This window comes from Triturus cristatus, chromosome 12 (assembly GCF_964204655.1).
Source record: "Triturus cristatus chromosome 12, aTriCri1.1, whole genome shotgun sequence".
NCBI lineage: Eukaryota > Metazoa > Chordata > Amphibia > Caudata > Salamandridae > Triturus > Triturus cristatus.
The window spans coordinates 536,006,588-536,027,289 of NC_140595.1; the positions used below are offsets into that span (position 1 = coordinate 536,006,588).

Genomic DNA, 20,702 nt, shown 5'->3' on the forward strand with positions numbered 1-20,702 from the left:
TTTTCTCACTCCCTCTTCATCTTTTTCTCAACTTTTTGTTGACTTTCCGGTTTGTTTTCTCACACCAGCACTTCCAGTCTTCATCACTCACCGCCATTCCTTGGCATATCCCCTCCTCGGTGATGCAAACAAAGCTTCAAGCCCTCCGTACAATTGCAGAAAGAGAGCAATCATGGCTTGCACCCAGACACACCCATGCTCATCCATGCACATAGTTCCCAATCCTCTCAGACCCCTGAGAGGATTGGGAACATAGTAGTCGTCCCAGGAGCTGACGCAAACCGCTACTAAACCCCATGTACGAGCAGACAATTCACCATCACACCAAGTCTTAGAGAATCGCAGAACCATAAACGGTGTGGCGATTCTGAAAACACAAGGGCACCACACAAATGGTAGAAGTGTGCTATACAAATGCTAGTAACATAACATAGTGCAATTTACAACTGTTTGTTTTTCCTCCAGGACTACAAAAGTTGCTTATTTAATCATTTGGGGATACATTATAATATTTTAACACCACTTTTAGAAATCTAATGTCTTATTACATAGGCCACTGTAATTATGCAGCAGGGGAGGACCAAATTATGTGGCAGATATGACTAAATTATGCAGCAAGAAAAGATAAATGATGCAGCATAATGAAGCACATTTAGTGATAGTTTACCCCAATATTTTGTCGTTGTTACATGTTCACAAATCTGAGTAAGGTTTCCCCTCATTGGTACCAGTTTGACTCCCAAATACATCAATCATCAAGGTGACCAGCCAAGGTTTGTGAAGGGCCTTCCACTGAACGGCATCACGTGTTGCCATGTTTTTAGTACCTTTTCATCTGTTTGAGCTAGGAACAAGTTTTTGTTTAAATCTGCAGATTACGTAGCAGATGCCAGAATATGTAGCAAATGCGACAAATTCATAACTATGCAAAAAACACCACAACTGCAAAATCGTAAAATTCCAGTGACATTGCTTATTACATAAAGAAGAACGCTGCTTGGTAGGCAGAGATGTGTTATTTGCTCTTCACACACAGTGTGCTCACTGAGCTTGTGAATTCACTCTTGCTGATTATAAAAATGTACACCAGAACCACAGTAGCAAATTGGATTTCCCTGGTTGTTGGCTAGAGTTGTAGATTCCACTAGCCTACTCATGAGCATAAATAGCATAGCAAAAAGATTTTAAGAATGAATTCAACTAGCATTTACATTCTACAGGGATGACATATTCCAGCTATACATAAAAAGCTAAAACAGACTAACATGAGCAATTTTCTGCCACAAGAGGTTTTAAAAAGTGTTTTCCAGAAAAATAGTTTTTATTTTATTTTAAATATAACACCTTGTATTGCACATTGAGTATTACAATATAATCCCTCTCCAGGGTGTCTTGTAAATGGCTTAGTGAGTGCTAGTGGTTTGGCTAGACACTTCCTTCTGCCACCCAAAATATCCAGAACAGACTGATCCAAATCGGATCTCCTGCATGGTAAAACTCAACTATACTCACCCACTTGTCACCATACCTTTAGGAATAGGAATGCAGTAATTGGTACTGCAGCAACATGTCATCTTTCCCCCTGAGAAGGAGATAAAGCGGTTGCGACTTGTCAGACTTTTACCTCTTGTTTTTCGTTTCTAGACAGAATGAAGTTCTGTGGCGTGAGGTTGTTTCTCTTCGACAGAATCACTCCCATCAGCAGAAAGTGATCAACAAGGTAATGCAGTGAATCAACTCAATGTTACGACGCCATTTTGCTGTGTTTTGCTTCTGCTGAGTTTACCCCAGTGTTCCCAGGCATGACAGAAGCGGCTGTGGGGCCAGGGGGCAAACATGTAATGGGGCCCTTCTATGGTCTGTGATCCACGGAGCAGCTCGTAATTAATAAAACGTAAGCTTGGGAAAGGGTAAACAGAGTATTTGGCGCCATCTCTCGAGAGTAAGCTGCATCACAGAGGAACATGTTATGTCTACTTTTTTATCGGAAATATGCCTTTCTCCGTTCTACTCCAGGCCATCTCCTCTCGCCGGGAGTTTAAGAAGGCCCTAAAAATTCCCTACCCAATACTCAAGCACCCATCAGCACTCACTGTTTCTTCTAGAACTACTCGCCTCAGCCAAACTCTTTGTAAGAATGCAAATATGTACACAATGTATTGAGCTGTTATGCCCTAAATTGTGCAGGCCCACGTCCCACTACACAAAAGCAACAACCGCTACTTTTTCCTGTCAAATGGAAAGGCATTTTAGGCGCGGACCACACCCTGGAAGAGGATCTGGGTGTTTGGGGTAACAAGGAGGTTCTGGTTGGTGAAGTGTAGTCGCAGTGAGCTTGTGGGAAAATTGTTGGTTTTAGGGTGGTCTGGGGACGGAATACTGTGGGTGACCCATCAGTAATTCAGCGTACTCGTGACCAAACTTTTGTGGTTCCTTCCCCCTACCCCACATACCTGGGAACATAAGAATGTTTTGTCATTTCATCCTCTAGACTATATTCTTTGACATTTTTTTTTTACAAGAACCCTTATAGTTGTGCTTACATTCCTACTTAGGAGACAACTTACCTCCAAGAAATTATGGACACGGTTTCCTTTCTTAGAATTTTGTGTGATATCGATTGCCTTCTTTTGTGCTTCCATTGAACTAATTAGACTAACACACCTGAAATCAATGATTTGTAGGTGAAGAATTCTGGACTGCAAAACGTGTCCATAATGTGCTGGAGTGAGGTGATCACCCTACTTTGTGCTGAAATTGACCACAGTTTTGGCCAGTGTGTTGGCAGTAGCTCATGTACCTGTCCTGCCACACATGTTGAGCAGAAGTTTAGATTAAGGATCTCTCACAAATTGTCCTGTATGAGAATGATTAGCATAAGCTGTGTCACTGTAGTAGAACAGGGACTCTTGTTCCTGTTTTATCAACGCTACAGGTACTTAAATATGTTACAGAAGTCAGATGTGCAAATTTGCAGGTCTTAACAAAACAGACAGCAAAGCACTTTCCAGATGTAATTCAGAACATTCCATTTCATTTCATGGTGGCATGACTGGTATAATCAAGCATAGGTAGTTTCAGCTTATCAGATGAGCACAGGTCATTCCCTGGAATGGAAATGGCACCTTGCTTCGTTTATTACACTGCTTACAAAATTCAGATTAAAGTAACTCTGTCAGAAGCGTGACCAAGCAAGCTGTCTTAGCTCCCTGATTATAATGCTTCTCATAAACTAGACAGGTATATTAGTAGTTATTTTGAAACCAAATATGTTTTCTTTGACTCCCACATTTGTTTTGAATGGCCCTTCTGTGACCTGCAGTTGAAACCTTTCACTGTTTTGCTTACTCAGAATTTGAATTGTGTGGTGTTCCTGTTGCCTGGACAGCGGTTTTGCTAATCTGAGCCCTGCCGAGGTAGATGCTCGCTTTTTGTGTGACACCTGGCCTTGTGTGCATGGACTGCTGAGTCATTGGCCCATACTAACACGTGACCTTTTTGCTCTCCAATGACAGCTGATTCAGTTTCTCTTCGGCCAACTCCAATCAAACCCGAGCCCGGCAGGAATAAAGAGAAAAATGTAAGTACCCTTGTATGACAAGCCACAGTGCACTGAAGGACAATGGTCACTCCACTGAAAGCACCAGCTCAGCTCTGCTTGGGGGCTATTCGGAGCTGGGTCACATGACACGGTCACCGCGGTGGCCACTGATGAATAGGCTTAAAGTGCTGAGCAGGGCCTGCTGCCTCTCTTCATTCATCGGTCTTTAGAGAAACTGCCCCATCAGCTCTCTGGTCATAGCCTGATCATAGAGATGAAAAGGAGGAGAAGGGAGTAAAGTGTCACATGTGTGGAGGTAATTGTGAGGAAGTTTGTAAGCAAGATACGTTGTCTCCCCATCTAAGTGCAGACAACCCAAGTCCCAATGTGAAGGTGGGGGTGATCTCCTTGATAATCACCTGAAATATCCTTAAAACATATTCAGTCACCCCAGAGATTCCTAAAATGGCCATAATTATCGCCAATCACACTGAAATTGGTCGCATTTTGAACTGGCGGGGAATTAGTAACCAACCCATGGGCAGTATGGAACTGTCCTTACATAACTGCGTCTACGCTGCATTCCCTGTCCATGAAGCCTTCGTGACATTCGGCCACTTCTGTAGGTGACTCTTCCTTCTCGCTGAGTCCTGGACCCGGAAGTGACTCTAGTGAAAGCTGTGATGCAGCCCTAGAAATGTGAAAACTGAAACTCAATGATTGAGCAGCTGGATACACTTGATTGCAGAAACCAGGATCAGATGGGGTAGGTGGAATGGCAATGGACAGTGTATCTATAATTGGGATTCTTCAAGAATTGCACACTGTACAGTAGGCTTACCACATTAGAGATGCTCCCAAAACACTATGCATTTATAATTGTGGGCACCACGGGGGAGGGGGTGGTCTTAGGCTGCCACAACTGGCACGACTATGTCAAAGGAAAGAGTCAGAAATGTATTTGAGTAAGTTTTATATATATGGTTGGAGTAGATTTCCAACGTTTTAAGTGTCCAAAAAGAACTGTATCTACTCTAGTAATTCTGTAAGTCTTGCAGATTCCCCAGAGTGCTCACTCCTATACATAACTATTTCTACGTAGGTGAATGTAAAAAGGAATCCATTTCACAAGTGGAAATGTACTACAAATGCATTTACACTAGCAGATTTATTTTTCTTTTTTTCTCTCCAGAAAATATTTTGCCCAATGGTGAAGCCACTCTCATTACACCTCCATCTTCCCTCTTGTTTCTATCCATGAAAACCAATGACTGATGCCCTTCGCAGGAGTAAATCCATGTGCATATTCATGATGCATTACTTCCTGCAAAATGCTGGTGAAGACCCACAAAGCTGCGAGCTTGTGTGTGTCACCAACCTCTGATGGTGAACCAATCTAGGAGCATCCATGTACTCACATCCTTAGTGACAGGTTTGCTGACATGGAAGTTCCTTCATACTAGCAAAAGTTTCCTTGTTAACAAATTCCATTTGTAAAAGCAAAATCTAATCCCACCACTGCTGAGCTCTTGAATCAAGAGTGGTATTGTGCCCCCCTAATTCTGTACTTTGCTGATCTAAAGGAAACTGTGCAAAGGATTTTAAGAATTGGCGCCAAAGTTTTTGACCAAAGACCAAATAGGAGATTTATTCAAGTTCTCTGGATTTCATATTCAGAAGCTTCCAAATAGACTGCATTCTCTTCCATTACACTATCGGGATCTATTTTTACTAAGCACAGTACACTAGCTGCGGTGGTCTCATTCTGGCATGAGCCGGAAAGGTGTGCACCATCAAGAGGAGGTACATGACGAAGAAAACCAAAAAGACAAAGGAATTGATATAGAAGGCAGGTAAATGAACTCTACAACCCAGGTTTGTGGGTTGAAAAATGGAGTGATCAATACAGCCAAAGAGAATGGGGTATTAGAGCGGTGTACAAGAGCATCTCTGCGACATATTCTTCACTAGCACTACTACTCAAGGCCATTGTAGAGTGCACTAATACTCCAAAGGGTGTCTAGGCGCTGCACATAATACTTTCCAAAATAATAATTACAATGACATAGCAGCGATCTAAGTAGACAGGTAAAATGCATATGGGAGTATAGTCATTCCCAGACAAATATACTGGGTGGTATGCATCTTTAACTTGTAATGTAAAGATGAGGTGAAACAATTCTACAGGATCTATGTGGTCACGGCCAGGACAATAATTTAATTGGCTTGCAGTGTTTGGATTTGGGTCCCTGTGAAAGTCATGGGCATGACCATGGGGTTAAAAAACAACAACACTGAAGAAGACAGTGAGGGAGGGGAGTCTCCATGGGGCAGCAGTTAACTCCATAAATGCTCCCCCCCCCGCTCTCCCCTCTCCTCCCGTGCTAGGCCCTTTTTTGATATTTTTCGCCGTTTGCGCTTACACCTTCATAAACGTATGTCAACAAAAGATATCCAGGCTGCATTTGTGGCCTTTCCCCCCACATATTGGGGATTCTACATGCATCCTGTGTTCTGCTTGGGTTTTCGGATCAGATAGAACCCGCTCATCAGAGCCTCACTAACCCAGTCAGAACGTTACCCCCTCCCTCTCCCTAGGGCCTATCTACAATAGGTAACCACATATATCTTACCACCTAAGGACAGGGAATTCCTACTATACATACCAAGACCTCTTATAATCGGCGGCCTCGCGATCCCATTCGGATCCAGACCTCTCTGCCCATACGACAGTATCACAAGTGGCGGCCTCGCGATCCCATACGAATCCAGACCTCTCTGCCCATACGACAGTATCACAAGTGGCGGCCTCGCGATCCCAAACGAATCCAGACCTCTCTGCCCATACGACAGTATCACAAGTGGCGGCCTCGCGATCCCATACGAATCCAGACCTCTCTGCCCATACGACAGTATCACAAGTGGCGGCCTCGCGATCCCCTACGAATCCAGACCTCTCTACCCAGACGGCAGTCTCAGCACAATCGGCGGCCTCGCGATCCCATACGAATCCAGACCTCTCTGCCCATACGACAGTATCACAAGTGGCGGCCTCGCGATCCCATACGAATCCAGACCTCTCTACCCAGACGGCAGTCTCAGCACAAGTGGCGGCCTCGCGATCCCATACGAATCCAGACCTCTCTGCCCATACGACAGTATCACAAGTGGCGGCCTCGCGATCCCCTACGAATCCAGACCTCTCTACCCAGACGGCAGTCTCAGCACAATCGGCGGCCTCGCGATCCCCTACGAATCCAGACCTCTCTGCCCATACGACAGTATCACAAGTGGCGGCCTCGCGCTCCTATACGAATCCAGACCTCTCTACCCAGACGGCAGTCTCATACGACAGTTCATCCTATGATCACCATAACATACAAAAAGGGAGTCAGTCTCACTATTCATCAGATCACACAAGGACTGCCAGTTCGAGCATAGCCTGTTCTCCGGTTCGAGGGGCTCCTCTTTCCCTTATTCAGTTACCACTTACCTGATCAGGGTTAACATCTGTTCATGTAGCCGCAGCTGACTAGAAGAATAGGCTACCCTCTCATACAAGAACACGCAGCACATGTTGGTTCACTACAAACTGGATACTTTATTACTCATTACATACGCAATCACATAACATTACAATATAACACATAACCTGCAAAGAAAAGTGAAAGATTAAGTTGTACACTCTAATAAGAAAGGGTCGACATCACCTTAGTAGTATGTAGCCTGCACTCAGTGGTCATCTAGGTTCCCTTCTCGTCTGTGTGCCTCGGCTCGCCTGGAAGTCACACCTCCGCAGTCACGGATACATGTCTGCACCACTATGCGCTGTTCTCTTCACCCTTCTCCGAGTCACTGGGACCTCTTCCTTCTTGGCTACTCTCTCCTCTCTGGCTATTCTGCTAGGAGAGTATCTGTCTCTCGGTTCTTCTCCGCCTTCAAGATGGCGTCTGTCTTCCCTGGAATAAGTAGTAGCTTTACTGCTAACGGCTAGATGCCGCCTACGGACTGAACATGTAACTGCCTCAGACTTTCACTAATATAGAGGTGCGTTTCCTCATGGAAAATTCCGGCCTGTAACCTGCCGCCCACCAAATTCTTGTACCTCCCCGTACCAAGGACACGTTCCCAGCCGGCCGGCCTGATGTAGTGTCTTCGGCATGAAGAAAAATACAATCCTTCGATAAGGGCCGGCCTGAACCGGTTCTCTCCAAGCGAATAACACCTCATAACTAAAACATTACATTTGACCTAGAAGCATCCCAAGCTGCCGGAGCAGAAAGAAAGATGGAGTCTCTCCTGTTTGAGGCCTACCAGGCATGAATTCAGCACGGCTCCATGAAATACCCTCACTACAGGACAGGTTATCCCTAATACTAACGAATCTATCCCCTAGGCTATGTGTGCAAGCCCTGATCTATGGGGAAGAGCACAGAATCATGTCGAAGTGCCTAGTAAATAGGCTCCATTCACTACTCTAACCCTTAGACTTGAATGATAAGAGACTGAAGTCACATTCCATCATTGTTCCTCACAAGAAGGCCGGGAAAATCGAGCAGAACATTTCACCCTTGACTTCAGTCTATTATACATTCATTAAACAGAACTAATATCTGTGGAAGAATAATATGAAACAAGACTAACTGATCTATGTCTAGTACCAGGTATGCAGAATTGAAGTAGTGAAGGAATACACTGAATAAAGCAACAGATAGAAATCAAAATGCCGATAGTAATCAGAATACCTCCTAATATCTGACGTAACATATGCAAATCAGGTAACCAATTAAAGAGCCAGTCAAACCAGCCCTGGTCAATGTGTTTTCTAACTTCTTCTGTCAAGTCATGTAGTTTATCAATGTGAGCTTGAATGGATTTTGTATGATCCGACAAGTTAAAACAACGAAGACCCTCAAAATCAGAACAATCGTGTCCATGTTTAAGCAAAAGATAATCAATGGCCGCTCGATTTTGCAAGATAGCCCTACGTTCACCCTGGGCGTCTAATAGCATGTCAGACAGGACTGTAGAAGTATGATTGATGGATTTTACCATCCAGCAGGCCATTTTCCCAATAGATTTGGCATTATAAACTGCCAAAGCAGGAACACCAACAATTGAAATAGCCAGGCTAAGGTATTCAGACTTGGAATATAAATGCAAAGATGAGTCACAATCCTCCTGTAACCTCACTGTATCTCGAATCACACGAGAGTTGGCATTCGGATGTGATGAAAACATTAACAAGCTCAGTCTAGTAATGGCACAAGGGCCTCCAGAAATATTTGCGGGGATATATGGCCAGGAAGTATTACCACATGAGAAAAGCCATCCGGCAGGTAGTAACATCGTGCGATAATGACTGGGGGTAACTACCAAACTCTTGCAAGTCATGTTATTCTGAACAGAAGTACATGTTTTCGGTGTCCTTTGAAGGCACAAAGTTCGTTCATGAGCGGTGAATGAAGTGGCACCTTTCAATCTTAAACGCATACATTCAGAAATCGCACTAGGATCACAAGTAAGGAAAAAACACAAATCACCCTGTGTGATATTATAGGTAACTATTTGGGACTGGATGGGGGGTATCGGGTCTGACAGTACAGTACGCAAGGGGCAATACTCATGGGCAGCAAAATCGCCCAGAAGAACATTGGGGCGAGCATTCGATATATTAAAAATATGAGTCAAAGTCTCCAATGAAGCAGGGACAGCAACTAAACAAGTCGCTAGAATGTCAGTCACCGATCTCATCGGTGTCAAGCAGAAATGAGGGGCTTTAGTTACTCGTTTGGCTAACGTAATCCAAAAGTTCGACGACGATCCCACGCAGCGAAGGAACGCGACACTCGGGTTCTCAACTCAGCCCGGGTTGATGGGATCCCTCCTCTCTCGTCGTACCAGCCCAAAAGGAGTCCAACGCCGACACATCCTGCAGCAACAGTCCAAAGAATGATCTGAAAGAGAATCAAATACAAGCATTATTCATTCTCGTAAGTAACATTTGTCAGCCGGGACTGCTTCCCAGCTATCTTTCCCTGGTCTCATAACTAAAATGGTGTTGTCTTGACCGGTTGCAATGACTTCTGCTTGTTCAGGGGGATTCTTAGGCGACTGCACCCAAACTCTGGCCCCAGGATTATCTGTGGAGCCAAAACCTTTCTGGCCTCGTACAGTTAGCAACGTTGGGGCAGTGCCTTTTGTGATCTCACCACTGAAAACAGGCATTATTAGCAATTGAGCCACTCGGTCAGTTTGATGTATCAGTAAGTCAACCTCACTGCTATTCAGCAGGAGCACCTTAATCTCTCCCTGATAATCACTATCAATGATTCCTCCAAGCACCTGAATGCCTTTTACAGCCAGCCCCGATCTAGGGGCGATTAATACGAAATTTCCAGTTGGTATATGAACACCAACACCAGTTTCAATGATGACTCGATCCTTACTTTTTATAACGGTGTCATCCATGGCATGCAAGTCTAAACCTGCCGACCCTGGGGTCGCTCTACATGGAGCCAAAGCTCCGGGAGTAATTTCCCAGTACATCACAGTCTCTCTGATTTCATTGGGCTTAGCATCAACATTCGGAGGAAACAAACGCATAAGTGGGGATTCAGCATTTAGAAAAGGACGGTTATTCAAAATCAATAACGCTTGAGGCAAAAAGTCTCGCCAATTCTTATACTTGTCATCTGTTAATTTACGTAACTGGTCTTTCAGCAGGCCATTCAACCTCTCCACAAGACCCGAGGCCTGTGGATAATATGGTATATGAAACACCCATTCAATATTGTTTTCCACACAGAATTCCTGTACCAATCTTCCACGAAAATGGGATGCATTATCAGATTGAATTTGGAATGGCACACCATAATACATCATAATCAATTCCAATGTTTTAATAGTATTCAATTGGGTAGCTTGCTTACAGGGAAGGGCCACCAACAGGCCACTGTATGTATCAACAATAGTGCAAACATATTGACAATTCCTACTCATAGGAAGTGGACCGATGTAATCAATCTGCCAAATTTGAGCGGGCAATTTCCCGCGATGTAAATGACCTTTAACAGTTTGGGGCACTTTGCGCTGCCTGATATGCTGACAAATGGGACAATGTAGAATAACATTTTTGATTAAATCTAGGGGAATATAAATTCCTCGATCAGCAGCCCACCTGCTAGTGGCTTTCTCTCCAAAGTGTCCTGCTTTCTGGTGGGCCCATTACGCCAATCCCGCAATATCAGAATCTTGCCTGTCCACCACTGCCTCAGCAATTTTAGATTTCTCATCTGCAATGTTATGAAAGAATTTGTCAAGAGAGTCTATCGGGGTATGAGCATCCACATGGAAGATTGTAACAGTACTCTGTGGGAGCATTTCCCAAATCTCCTGCCATAATTCTTTTCCCCACAGTTCTTTTGAATGGATTCTCCAACTATGGGAATGCCAAGTCGGTAACCAAACTGCCAGCCCATTGGCAGTAGACCAAGAATCGGTGAAAATATGACATGTGCCAGGTAACTCTTGTTTCAGAACTTGATAAACAGCATAGAGTTCAGCAAATTGACTGCTCTTACCCTCACCAGTTGTACTCAGCAATTTTTGTGTGATCGGATTATAGGACACTGCCTTCCAATGCCGTTTCGTCCCTATGAACCTTGCTGAACCATCCGTAAACCAGACATGGTTTCTGTCCTCTGCGGACAAATCATCAAAAGGTCTACCCCACTTAACAGGAGATTCCTGTACTAAAGGTACGGAACATTCACTCTCAGTCTCAGTCGATGGCGCCCGTGCCACCTGCTCATGCAAAGATGCAACTCCTTTTTGTCCCACACGTGCCCTGTCTTGTATATACCATTTCCATTTAATCACACTCGCCTCTTGAGCGTGTCCAATTCGGTGAGTTTTCGGCGAACTCATAACCCACTGCATGATAGGAATTTCAGGTCGCAAAACTATATCATGTCCCAAAGTCAATTGCTCGGTATCCACCAGAGCCCAATAACATGCAAGTAACTGTTTCTCAAAAGGTGTATAACGCTCACCAGCATCAGGTAACTTTTTGGTCCAGAAACCTAACGGCACTCTACTCTTGCCTTGTTTCTGCCACAAACTCCAATTCGCATAAAGGCCTTGTACAGACACATTCAAATCCACATCACCATCACATACAGGCCATAAATCCAGAGCATGCTGAATTGCTTCTTTTGCCAGACTGAACGCATCTTGCTGTGGTTTATCCCATTCAAATGCATTCTTTTTACGAGTGACATGGTACAAAGGGGCCAATATTTGACTCAAATGAGGAATATGCTGGCGCCAAAAACCAAACAAACCAATGAAGCTTTGGGCTTCTTTCCTATTCCTCGGAACTGCAAAATCAAGAATTTTCTGTTTAACCTGAGGGATCACTTCTCGGTGCCCCTCATGCCAATTAATGCCCAAAAATTTCACAGCCTGGGACGGACCTTGTAATTTATCCGGGTTGATTTCCCAACCTTTCTCACGCAAGCACTCAATGACTCTATCCAATTGAGTCTGAACTTCCTCTTGTGTTTCGCCTTGGATCAAAATATCATCAATATAGTGACATATCTGAATTTGCGTATGAACCGGTACCTCAGCCAAATGCTCTGCCACCAGCCGGTGACATATCGTAGGACTATGCACATAGCCCTGGGGAAGACTTCTAAACGTCATCTGACGCCCGTTCCACGTAAAACTGAATTGTTCCTGACACTCAGGGGCAATCGGAATCGAAAAGAAAGCATTAGCAATATCAATGGACGCATACCATGTACCTGGATGTTTTTGTATTCTTTCAATTAGGGTAATAACATCCGGTACTGCAACAGTCAAAGAGGGTGTGTGTCTATTCAATTCTCGATAATCAACAGTCATGCGCCAAGAATTATCACTCTTACGTACAGGCCAAACAGGATTATTCCAAGCAGAAGTAACTGGTGTTATAACTCCTGCATCCACCAACTCCTGAATAGTAGTACTAATCTCTTCATGACCACCTGGAATACGATACTGCTTCTGACGAACCACTTTTGTCGCCTGGGGAACTTTTATAGGGGGGCATTCTTAAACGACCAACCCGTACAGGCCTGGACGATATATAATGTTTAGTTCCAAATTGGTAACATCCATCATCTAAGTGCAAAGTCATTCCTTTCAAAATATCAATTCCAATTATGAATTCTAAGAGTGGTACCACTAATACAGAGTATTCTTTTCTAGGAATTCTACCTATTCTCATTTCAAGTAAAGTTTGAACTGCGGGAGTTTCCTTTCCACCTAATCCGGTAATTGTAAAAGGCTGACCTTTAAACTTCTTTGATTTTCCATGAATAAGAGTGGCCTCCGCTCCTGTATCTACCAATGCTCGGGCCCTTTGGACATTACGATGTCTCCAATAAATATCAATATCTACATAGGGTCTATTATCTCTGTGAGCCCATCTGTGTACTGGAGCTTGAACTATTTCCTAGTCATTTTTACTGCGTTCTGTGTACCAGGATAAATCAGGATAAAGACTCTCACGTTTCCCAGGTATCGATACCTCCTGTTCATATCCATCTCCATTACGAAATGGATTCCTGTTCTCTGCATTGTACTGCGGGTTTCGATCGGCCAATCTGTGTCGATCCTCTCTCCTTCTCAACTCAGGGGATTGATCCCTATCATCTCTACGTCTGCTGTTAACATAATCATCTCTCCCCCTCTCTCTTTCCCCCTCTCTCTCCCTGTCTCTCTCATTACGGGGGGACAAATCACGTACATAACGTCGATCATCACGACGATCAGAGCGCCCACGGCGGTCGTCATCACCGCTACCGTCAGAAAAACCACGATCACACTCAGTTGTCCGAACACGCCGGGCACCCTCCTTTCGATCCAAGCCACGTTTGCGAAACATTTCCCACAAACGAGAAGTAGTTTCACCGTCAATGTCCTCCTTCCGCACACCATCGGCCATAAGACCAAAAAACATATCACGTCTAGTAAGTTTATTGTCACCAGGAGTACGAGTGTCAGGCCGGGATTGCCGTTCAGGTTTAAACCACTCACCCAACTCACCGAGTTGGCGTACCGATTCCAGCACCATAGACAATATGTTACCAGTCTGATTAATCAATAAAGTCATCATGACCTGCTTATAAGCAACAGGGGAAGAACGAATAATACGATTCCGCACAGAAGATGTCAACAAACCATCAAGCAACCTGTCAGCAGTATTCAGAAAAATTGCCGTTTTCATCACCTCCTCTTTGAGACGTTGTGCAGCATCGCGCAAAGTATACCACGGTTTGTCATTCACAGGCCAGTCAGACTCAGTAGGATATTTTTGATTACAACCCTCAGTCGCCAATTGAAGCAAAAAAATTTGACCACCAACATTAAAGTTACGAAAATGATCCTGTACAGTAGAATCCGAACTCAAGGAACAAAACTTCAAACAATCGCCAGCATCCAACATAATGCCAGCAGCGCCCAGTTCATAAAGGCGCACCATCCATGTGAGTAAGGTCTCACCAGGTCGCTGCCGAAATCGCTGCAAAATATCACTAATTTCTTGTTGAGTAAAATCCTCCAAAGAGTCTAAAGCAATACCATTCGGAGCACCGGGAGCCTGCTGCAACTTCCGCCGAAAAACTGGATGCACCGAGACCGCGGGACGAGCATCACAAGGAGCTCGACCAGTACACGTAGAGGAACAATCAGTGTAAGAAGCATCGACCCCACTCGAAGGACGAGCGCAATCACGGGGTGCACCATCAGAGGCGCAAGAAGCAGACTTACAATCACGGCCGGAGCGAGAGGACTCGCGCTTGGCAGACTCCTCACCCGAGGAAGGAGAATCACTCGAGTTCCAGATATTACCATCCCATTCATCAGGATTCCAATCCAGTCCGGCTTTCGCCACGACCAGACGCACCTTTCGCGTCGAAACCCGACCACGCCGATTCTTGTATTTATAACGAGCAATTCGCACAGCCGCCCTCTCAGCAATAGTTTGGTACGTGTCAAGTTTGTCAGCAAGCAATTTATTTTGACACCGCAACAAAGTATGAGCATTCTGAATCTCAACAAAATTCGCTTCCACATCCTTATGCAATTTTTGTAACTTCAACAACCTCTCATGCAGAATCCTGTACGCAGACAGAACAATCCAACCTCTGTGCCCCAAAACGGGAAGCTCATCACCCTTAGAAACCGGCGCCTTCTGTAAACAAGTAATCACATTAGCCGGCTCCGCCAGCTCCAAAAAAGAATTCCAATTCTCACTCAAACCAGTAGAATCAGCCCATTCACGGGCTAAGGCTTCATAAGGCGTTGAATCCCAGCCGGGAATATCAACGGGCAACTTAGAAAGTAGATTTCGACTTTCTAGAAAACATCTCGGAAAAGAAAGAAAAAGAGAAAAGAAAGAAAGAAGAGAAAGAGAAAAAGAAAAAAACTACACACACAATTATATATAAATAATATACAAACGAAACCACGCACGCGCCGAAAGCAAACACGATACAACCACAACGCACACAGGTTTCGTAAACGGTTCGTGACGCCAAATGTTCTGCTTGGGTTTTCGGATCAGATAGAACCCGCTCATCAGAGCCTCACTAACCCAGTCAGAACGTTACCCCCTCCCTCTCCCTAGGGCCTATCTACAATAGGTAACCACATATATCTTACCACCTAAGGACAGGGAATTCCTACTATACATACCAAGACCTCTTATAATCGGCGGCCTCGCGATCCCATTCGGATCCAGACCTCTCTGCCCATACGACAGTATCACAAGTGGCGGCCTCGCGATCCCATACGAATCCAGACCTCTCTGCCCATACGACAGTATCACAAGTGGCGGCCTCGCGATCCCATACGAATCCAGACCTCTCTTCCCATACGACAGTATCACAAGTGGCGGCCTCGCGATCCCATACGAATCCAGACCTCTCTGCCCATACGACAGTATCACAAGTGGCGGCCTCGCGATCCCCTACCAATCCAGACCTCTCTACCCAGACGGCAGTCTCAGCACAATCGGCGGCCTCGCGATCCCATACGAATCCAGACCTCTCTGCCCATACGACAGTATCACAAGTGGCGGCCTCGCGATCCCATACGAATCCAGACCTCTCTACCCAGACGGCAGTCTCAGCACAAGTGTCGGCCTCGCGATCCCATACGAATCCAGACCTCTCTGCCCATACGACAGTATCACAAGTGGCGGCCTCGCGATCCCCTACGAATCCAGACCTCTCTACCCAGACGGCAGTCTCAGCACAATCGGCGGCCTCGCGATCCCCTACGAATCCAGACCTCTCTGCCCATACGACAGTATCACAAGTGGCGGCCTCGCGATCCTATACGAATCCAGACCTCTCTACCCAGACGGCAGTCTCATACGACAGTTCATCCTATGATCACCATAACATACAAAAAGGGAGTCAGTCTCACTATTCATCAGATCACACAAGGACTGCCAGTTCGAGCATAGCCTGTTCTCCGGTTCGAGGGGCTCCTCTTTCCCTTATTCAGTTACCACTTACCTGATCAGGGTTAACATCTGTTCATGTAGCCGCAGCTGACTAGAAGAATAGGCTACCCTCTCATACAAGAACACGCAGCACATGTTGGTTCACTACAAACTGGATACTTTATTACTCATTACATACGCAATCACATAACATTACAATATAACATATAACCTGCAAAGAAAAGTGAAAGATTAAGTTGTACACTCTAATAAGAAAGGGTCGACATCACCTTAGTAGTATGTAGCCTGCACTCAGTGGTCATCTAGGTTCCCTTCTCGTCTGTGCCTCGGCTCGCCTGGAAGTCACACCTCCGCAGTCACGGATACATGTCTGCACCACTATGCGCTGTTCTCTTCACCCTTCTCCGAGTCACTGGGACCTCTTCCTTCTTGGCTACTCTCTCCTCTCTGGCTATTCTGCTAGGAGAGTATCTGTCTCTCGGTTCTTCTCCGCCTTCAAGATGGCGTCTGTCTTCCCTGGAATAAGTAGTAGCTTTACTGCTAACGGCTAGATGCCGCCTACGGACTGAACATGTAACTGCCTCAGACTTTCACTAATATAGAGGTGCGTTTCCTCATGGAAAATTCCGGCCTGTAACCTGCCGCCCACCAAATTCTTGTACCTCCCCGTACCAAGGACACGTTCCCAGCCGGCCGGCCTGATGTAGTGTCTTCGGCATGAAGAAAAATACAATCCTTCGATAAGGGCCGGCCTGAACCGGTTCTCTCCAAGCGAATAACACCTCATAACTAAAACATTACATTTGACCTAGAAGCATCCCAAGCTGCCGGAGCAGAAAGAAAGATGGAGTCTCTCCTGTTTGAGGCCTACCAGGCCTGAATTCAGCACGGCTCCATGAAATACCCTCACTACAGGACAGGTTATCCCTAATACTAACGAATCTATCCCCTAGGCTATGTGTGCAAGCCCTAATCTATGGGGAAGAGCACAGAATCATGTCGAAGTGCCTAGTAAATAGGCTCCATTCACTACTCTAACCCTTAGACTTGAATGATAAGAGACTGAAGTCACATTCCATCATTGTTCCTCACAAGAAGGCCGGGAAAATCGAGCAGAACAATCCTGGGAAAGCGAGAAAATGATCATATTTTGTTTAATCAAAAAATGGAGAAAATGCTGTGTAAGAATGTGTGGTTGTTTTCCTGAAATAAGATCAACAAAGGTTTCCTCTGCTCATATTCTTCTCCTGCGTGCTATCAGAAGGAGGCCGAGTTCTAAAATAAAATCATTTTGCCCACCACAGTTTAATGGAATTTTGTAAGTGATGGCCACTATATTGCAGTTTCTAACAATTGCAATTTGTGGGGGAAACACATCAAAACTCATGGGTGAAATTTTAAAACTATAGATATCTAAAAACGAAATAAAATTCTAAATTACGCGTGGGGGCATTTGTGTACATTGTTCATGGATTTTTCAAGGAAACTAATGTTTGGAATATAAAAAATACTGACTCTAAGGAAAGAAACAGAGAAATTGGTGACCATGGTTTCATCTGTAATTTATTGTGCTGAAGGCCAATCCATAAAAGTAATATAGTGTTTGTCGGTTGTCAAAAAACACACACAATTACCAAAGCCATCAATCGACTGTGATTTATAAGGATTTTTTATTGTGTTTTGTTTGTGCATCAGTTCATAAGGTAAACACAAATAAATACAAAATGGGCAAAAAGGAAAGAACTTTCAAATTGTGCCAGAGAATCTGAGTTCAGGAATAGGGGTTATTTGTACCACTCTACATTTTGGGATGCCCATAATATAAGGTGATTGTGAGGGCATTCAAAAAAATGTGCTCTTTTGTGCACACTGACACACATTTGGAAACTGAAATGTGATTCAATTCTATACTTGATATGAAATGCCCTACTGTTCTGTGTTCAAACACATCCTGGTAAAAACAGGCCCGTGTGTGGGTGGCAATATAACCTGCTATAAAAAAGCTCCCAAAATGCAACATGGAAACATCAAGATTTATTCACAGAATTTCAGTCATTCTAAAGGATAAAGTTAGCTGGCACCCAGGTAAACCTGCCAATTCAAGATATTTCTGAAAACTAGACACCTGAGTGAATCCAGGGTGATTGCTTGGCTGGCACTAATTTTTCTTACCCACCCCCCCAATGCCTTGTGGACGTCAAACTTTGGCTAAAATCACAGATGTTTCTCTAGTTTCTTTGAGGGGAAAGTTCCAGAATCTGCAGGGATTAACAAATCTTCTATCACCCACCCATCCATCTTGTGTGTTTTGCTATCACCCACCATTCCCACACTTCTCCTGATGCAAGGCTACTCAACACGTGTGAGTGGGCCTGTTGCCTGCAAATACCAAAATGCAATGTGGAAACATCAGGACATTTCCATTAAATTTCAATCAGTCTGTGGTTGTGGGGAACTTCTATATTCGGACCTGGGGTTGGCCGGCATGCAAAGAAACTTACCAGTACTTGATTTTTTTTAAACTAGCCACTCAGATAAGTCCAGGATAGTGTGGCTTGTGTAGACCCCACTACTTTTTCTTACCCAGAATGGACTGCAAACTTCAAATTTTGGCTAAATTCAGAGACTTTTCTATATTTTATGTGAGGAGGAACTTCCAGAATCTGCAGGGATTGACAAATGTCCTGCCACCCATTATTCCCACACTTCTCCAAATAAAAATGGTACTCAACTTGTGTGAGTCGGCCAGCAAATGTAAAACCTTGGCTAAAATCACAGAGTGGTCTCACATTCGGTGAGAGAAAATTCCAGAATCTGTGGGGATTTACTAAAGTCTTATGGATCATGGTTCCCACGCTTCTCTTGATAAAAACAGCAACCGGTTTGAGTGGGAGGGTCCGTTGCCAGTGACAGGAACCGGTCAAACCTTAGACCATGTGAAGTCAATGTAATGTCAATGTGCTTTTCACATGGTTACAGTTTTGGTCCGTCCCTATGGCATGCAACACGTCCACCAAGACATGGTCTACCATTTTTCTCAGTAGAAGTGTGGGAATGCAGGTCGGTAAGACTTTGGCTATTGACTGAAAGTGTCTGAGAAATATAGGAAAAATTGTGTATTTGACCAGTGTTGCTAGGGTTGCATATATGCCCGCCAACCCAGGCTCAAAATGTTGCAATCATCCCCCGTCGAAAGAGAGAGATTTTGGTCTATTTTTAGGTCGAGCCTAGGCAGCGCGCATGCGTTATCTACAAGACCTGTAGTAAACAGTATTGTGAATCTAATCCCGCCTGCCACTTTCCATTGGTTCACTTTGGTGTTGCTTTGCTTTCCTGGCTCATTATCGGCTGGCGCTCCGATACGTCACTTCCGTTTTGTGGGAAGCAGCACCGACCAACTACAGTTAAGTTACGCTGTAGGTCTGTATGTCTTTCGTTTTGGGACTACTTAATATATTTATTTTGTTGGAATCGCCATTGCTCACGCTTCACAGGTTGCCAAGTGCATAAGTTTAATGTGCACAGGCGCCATCATATTGGAGTGCGGCGCTCGCTATCATTATTATTACTTTTTTTATTACCACTTCACTGGCCACCATGTGTGTAATGTTCATGAGCAAGGACGCCATGCTTTCTTTCACTTTGAGCAGTCGGCAAAATCATCTATCGGGTGACCAAAAACATATGTACACTACAAAACTCAGGCACAGTTTACACATGATAGACGATCTTAGCAGCGCATTCACGTTCCCACGGGAAACAGCCATTACATCGCATGCTTTACAACGCATACGATTACAACACAATAGTTACAACGACCTTTTTTTACATCGCAGTACATTACAACGCATGTCGTTAAATCGACTTGCTGTAGGGGTCGCGCTAACCTAAGGAATAGTATAATATGCTATTCCAACACCTTCCCTACTGCTGCGCACACTGGAATTGGAATAGTAAATTATACTATTCCTAAGTCCAGCGTGCCCTCTACAGCAAGTCGATGTAACGCCTTGCGTTGTAATGTACTGCGATGTAACAACGCGGACGGTGTAACAACCGTGTTGTAAACACATGCGATGTAAGGTGCTATATTCCGTTCCCACACCAAACAAAAACAAACTCTGAAGCTTGTTTTTACACAAACAAACATGACCTCTGCGCCTCGGGACTTTGTCTGCAATGTCACCTCAGGCGGGTGCCATGCTGTAGGTTTCAGCACAGCGCCAACAATGGGTCCTCATTTCTAAATGCTGTGGCGGTGGGGGCAGGGGGGAATTATTACAACTAAGAATATGTCTTAACAACCAGAGTTACTGACTTTGGCCCTGGAGAACCAGGTTCGAGTCTCGGCTCCACATCATGTGATTTTTTTTTTACAAATAATTAAATTTACCCGTGTCTACAAAAACATGAATGTTTCCATGTGTAATGAAACTGGTGCTCACCGATATCTTCAGGTCTAGTTCGCACGATATAAAGCTGCAAAATGTATAGCGTCAATAAAAAGCTGCCTAACTTTAATTGGGGAGAGTGGCTGTTTTGCCTTGCATATGCGCAGTCTAAACTTCACCTTTGACGTTGCCTAGTGTTTCCTGTGTGTTACAGCTGGAGGCGGGCCGGAAGTGTTGCTAGGGCCAGCAT

At 44.6% G+C, this 20,702-nt stretch overlaps 1 protein-coding gene across 2 annotated transcripts in view; it reads left to right on the forward strand.

Moving 5' to 3' along the window:
• HSF4 (heat shock transcription factor 4) overlaps positions 1-20,702 on the forward strand; it is a 463,098-nt gene that overhangs the window by 105,515 nt on the left and 336,881 nt on the right. For both annotated transcript variants that reach the window (XM_085639409.1, XM_085639410.1), the window contains exons 5-6: positions 1,645-1,720; positions 3,516-3,580. In XM_085639409.1, the coding sequence (XP_085495535.1) occupies positions 1,645-1,720; positions 3,516-3,580 (141 nt within the window). The remainder of the gene's footprint in view (positions 1-1,644; positions 1,721-3,515; positions 3,581-20,702) is intronic.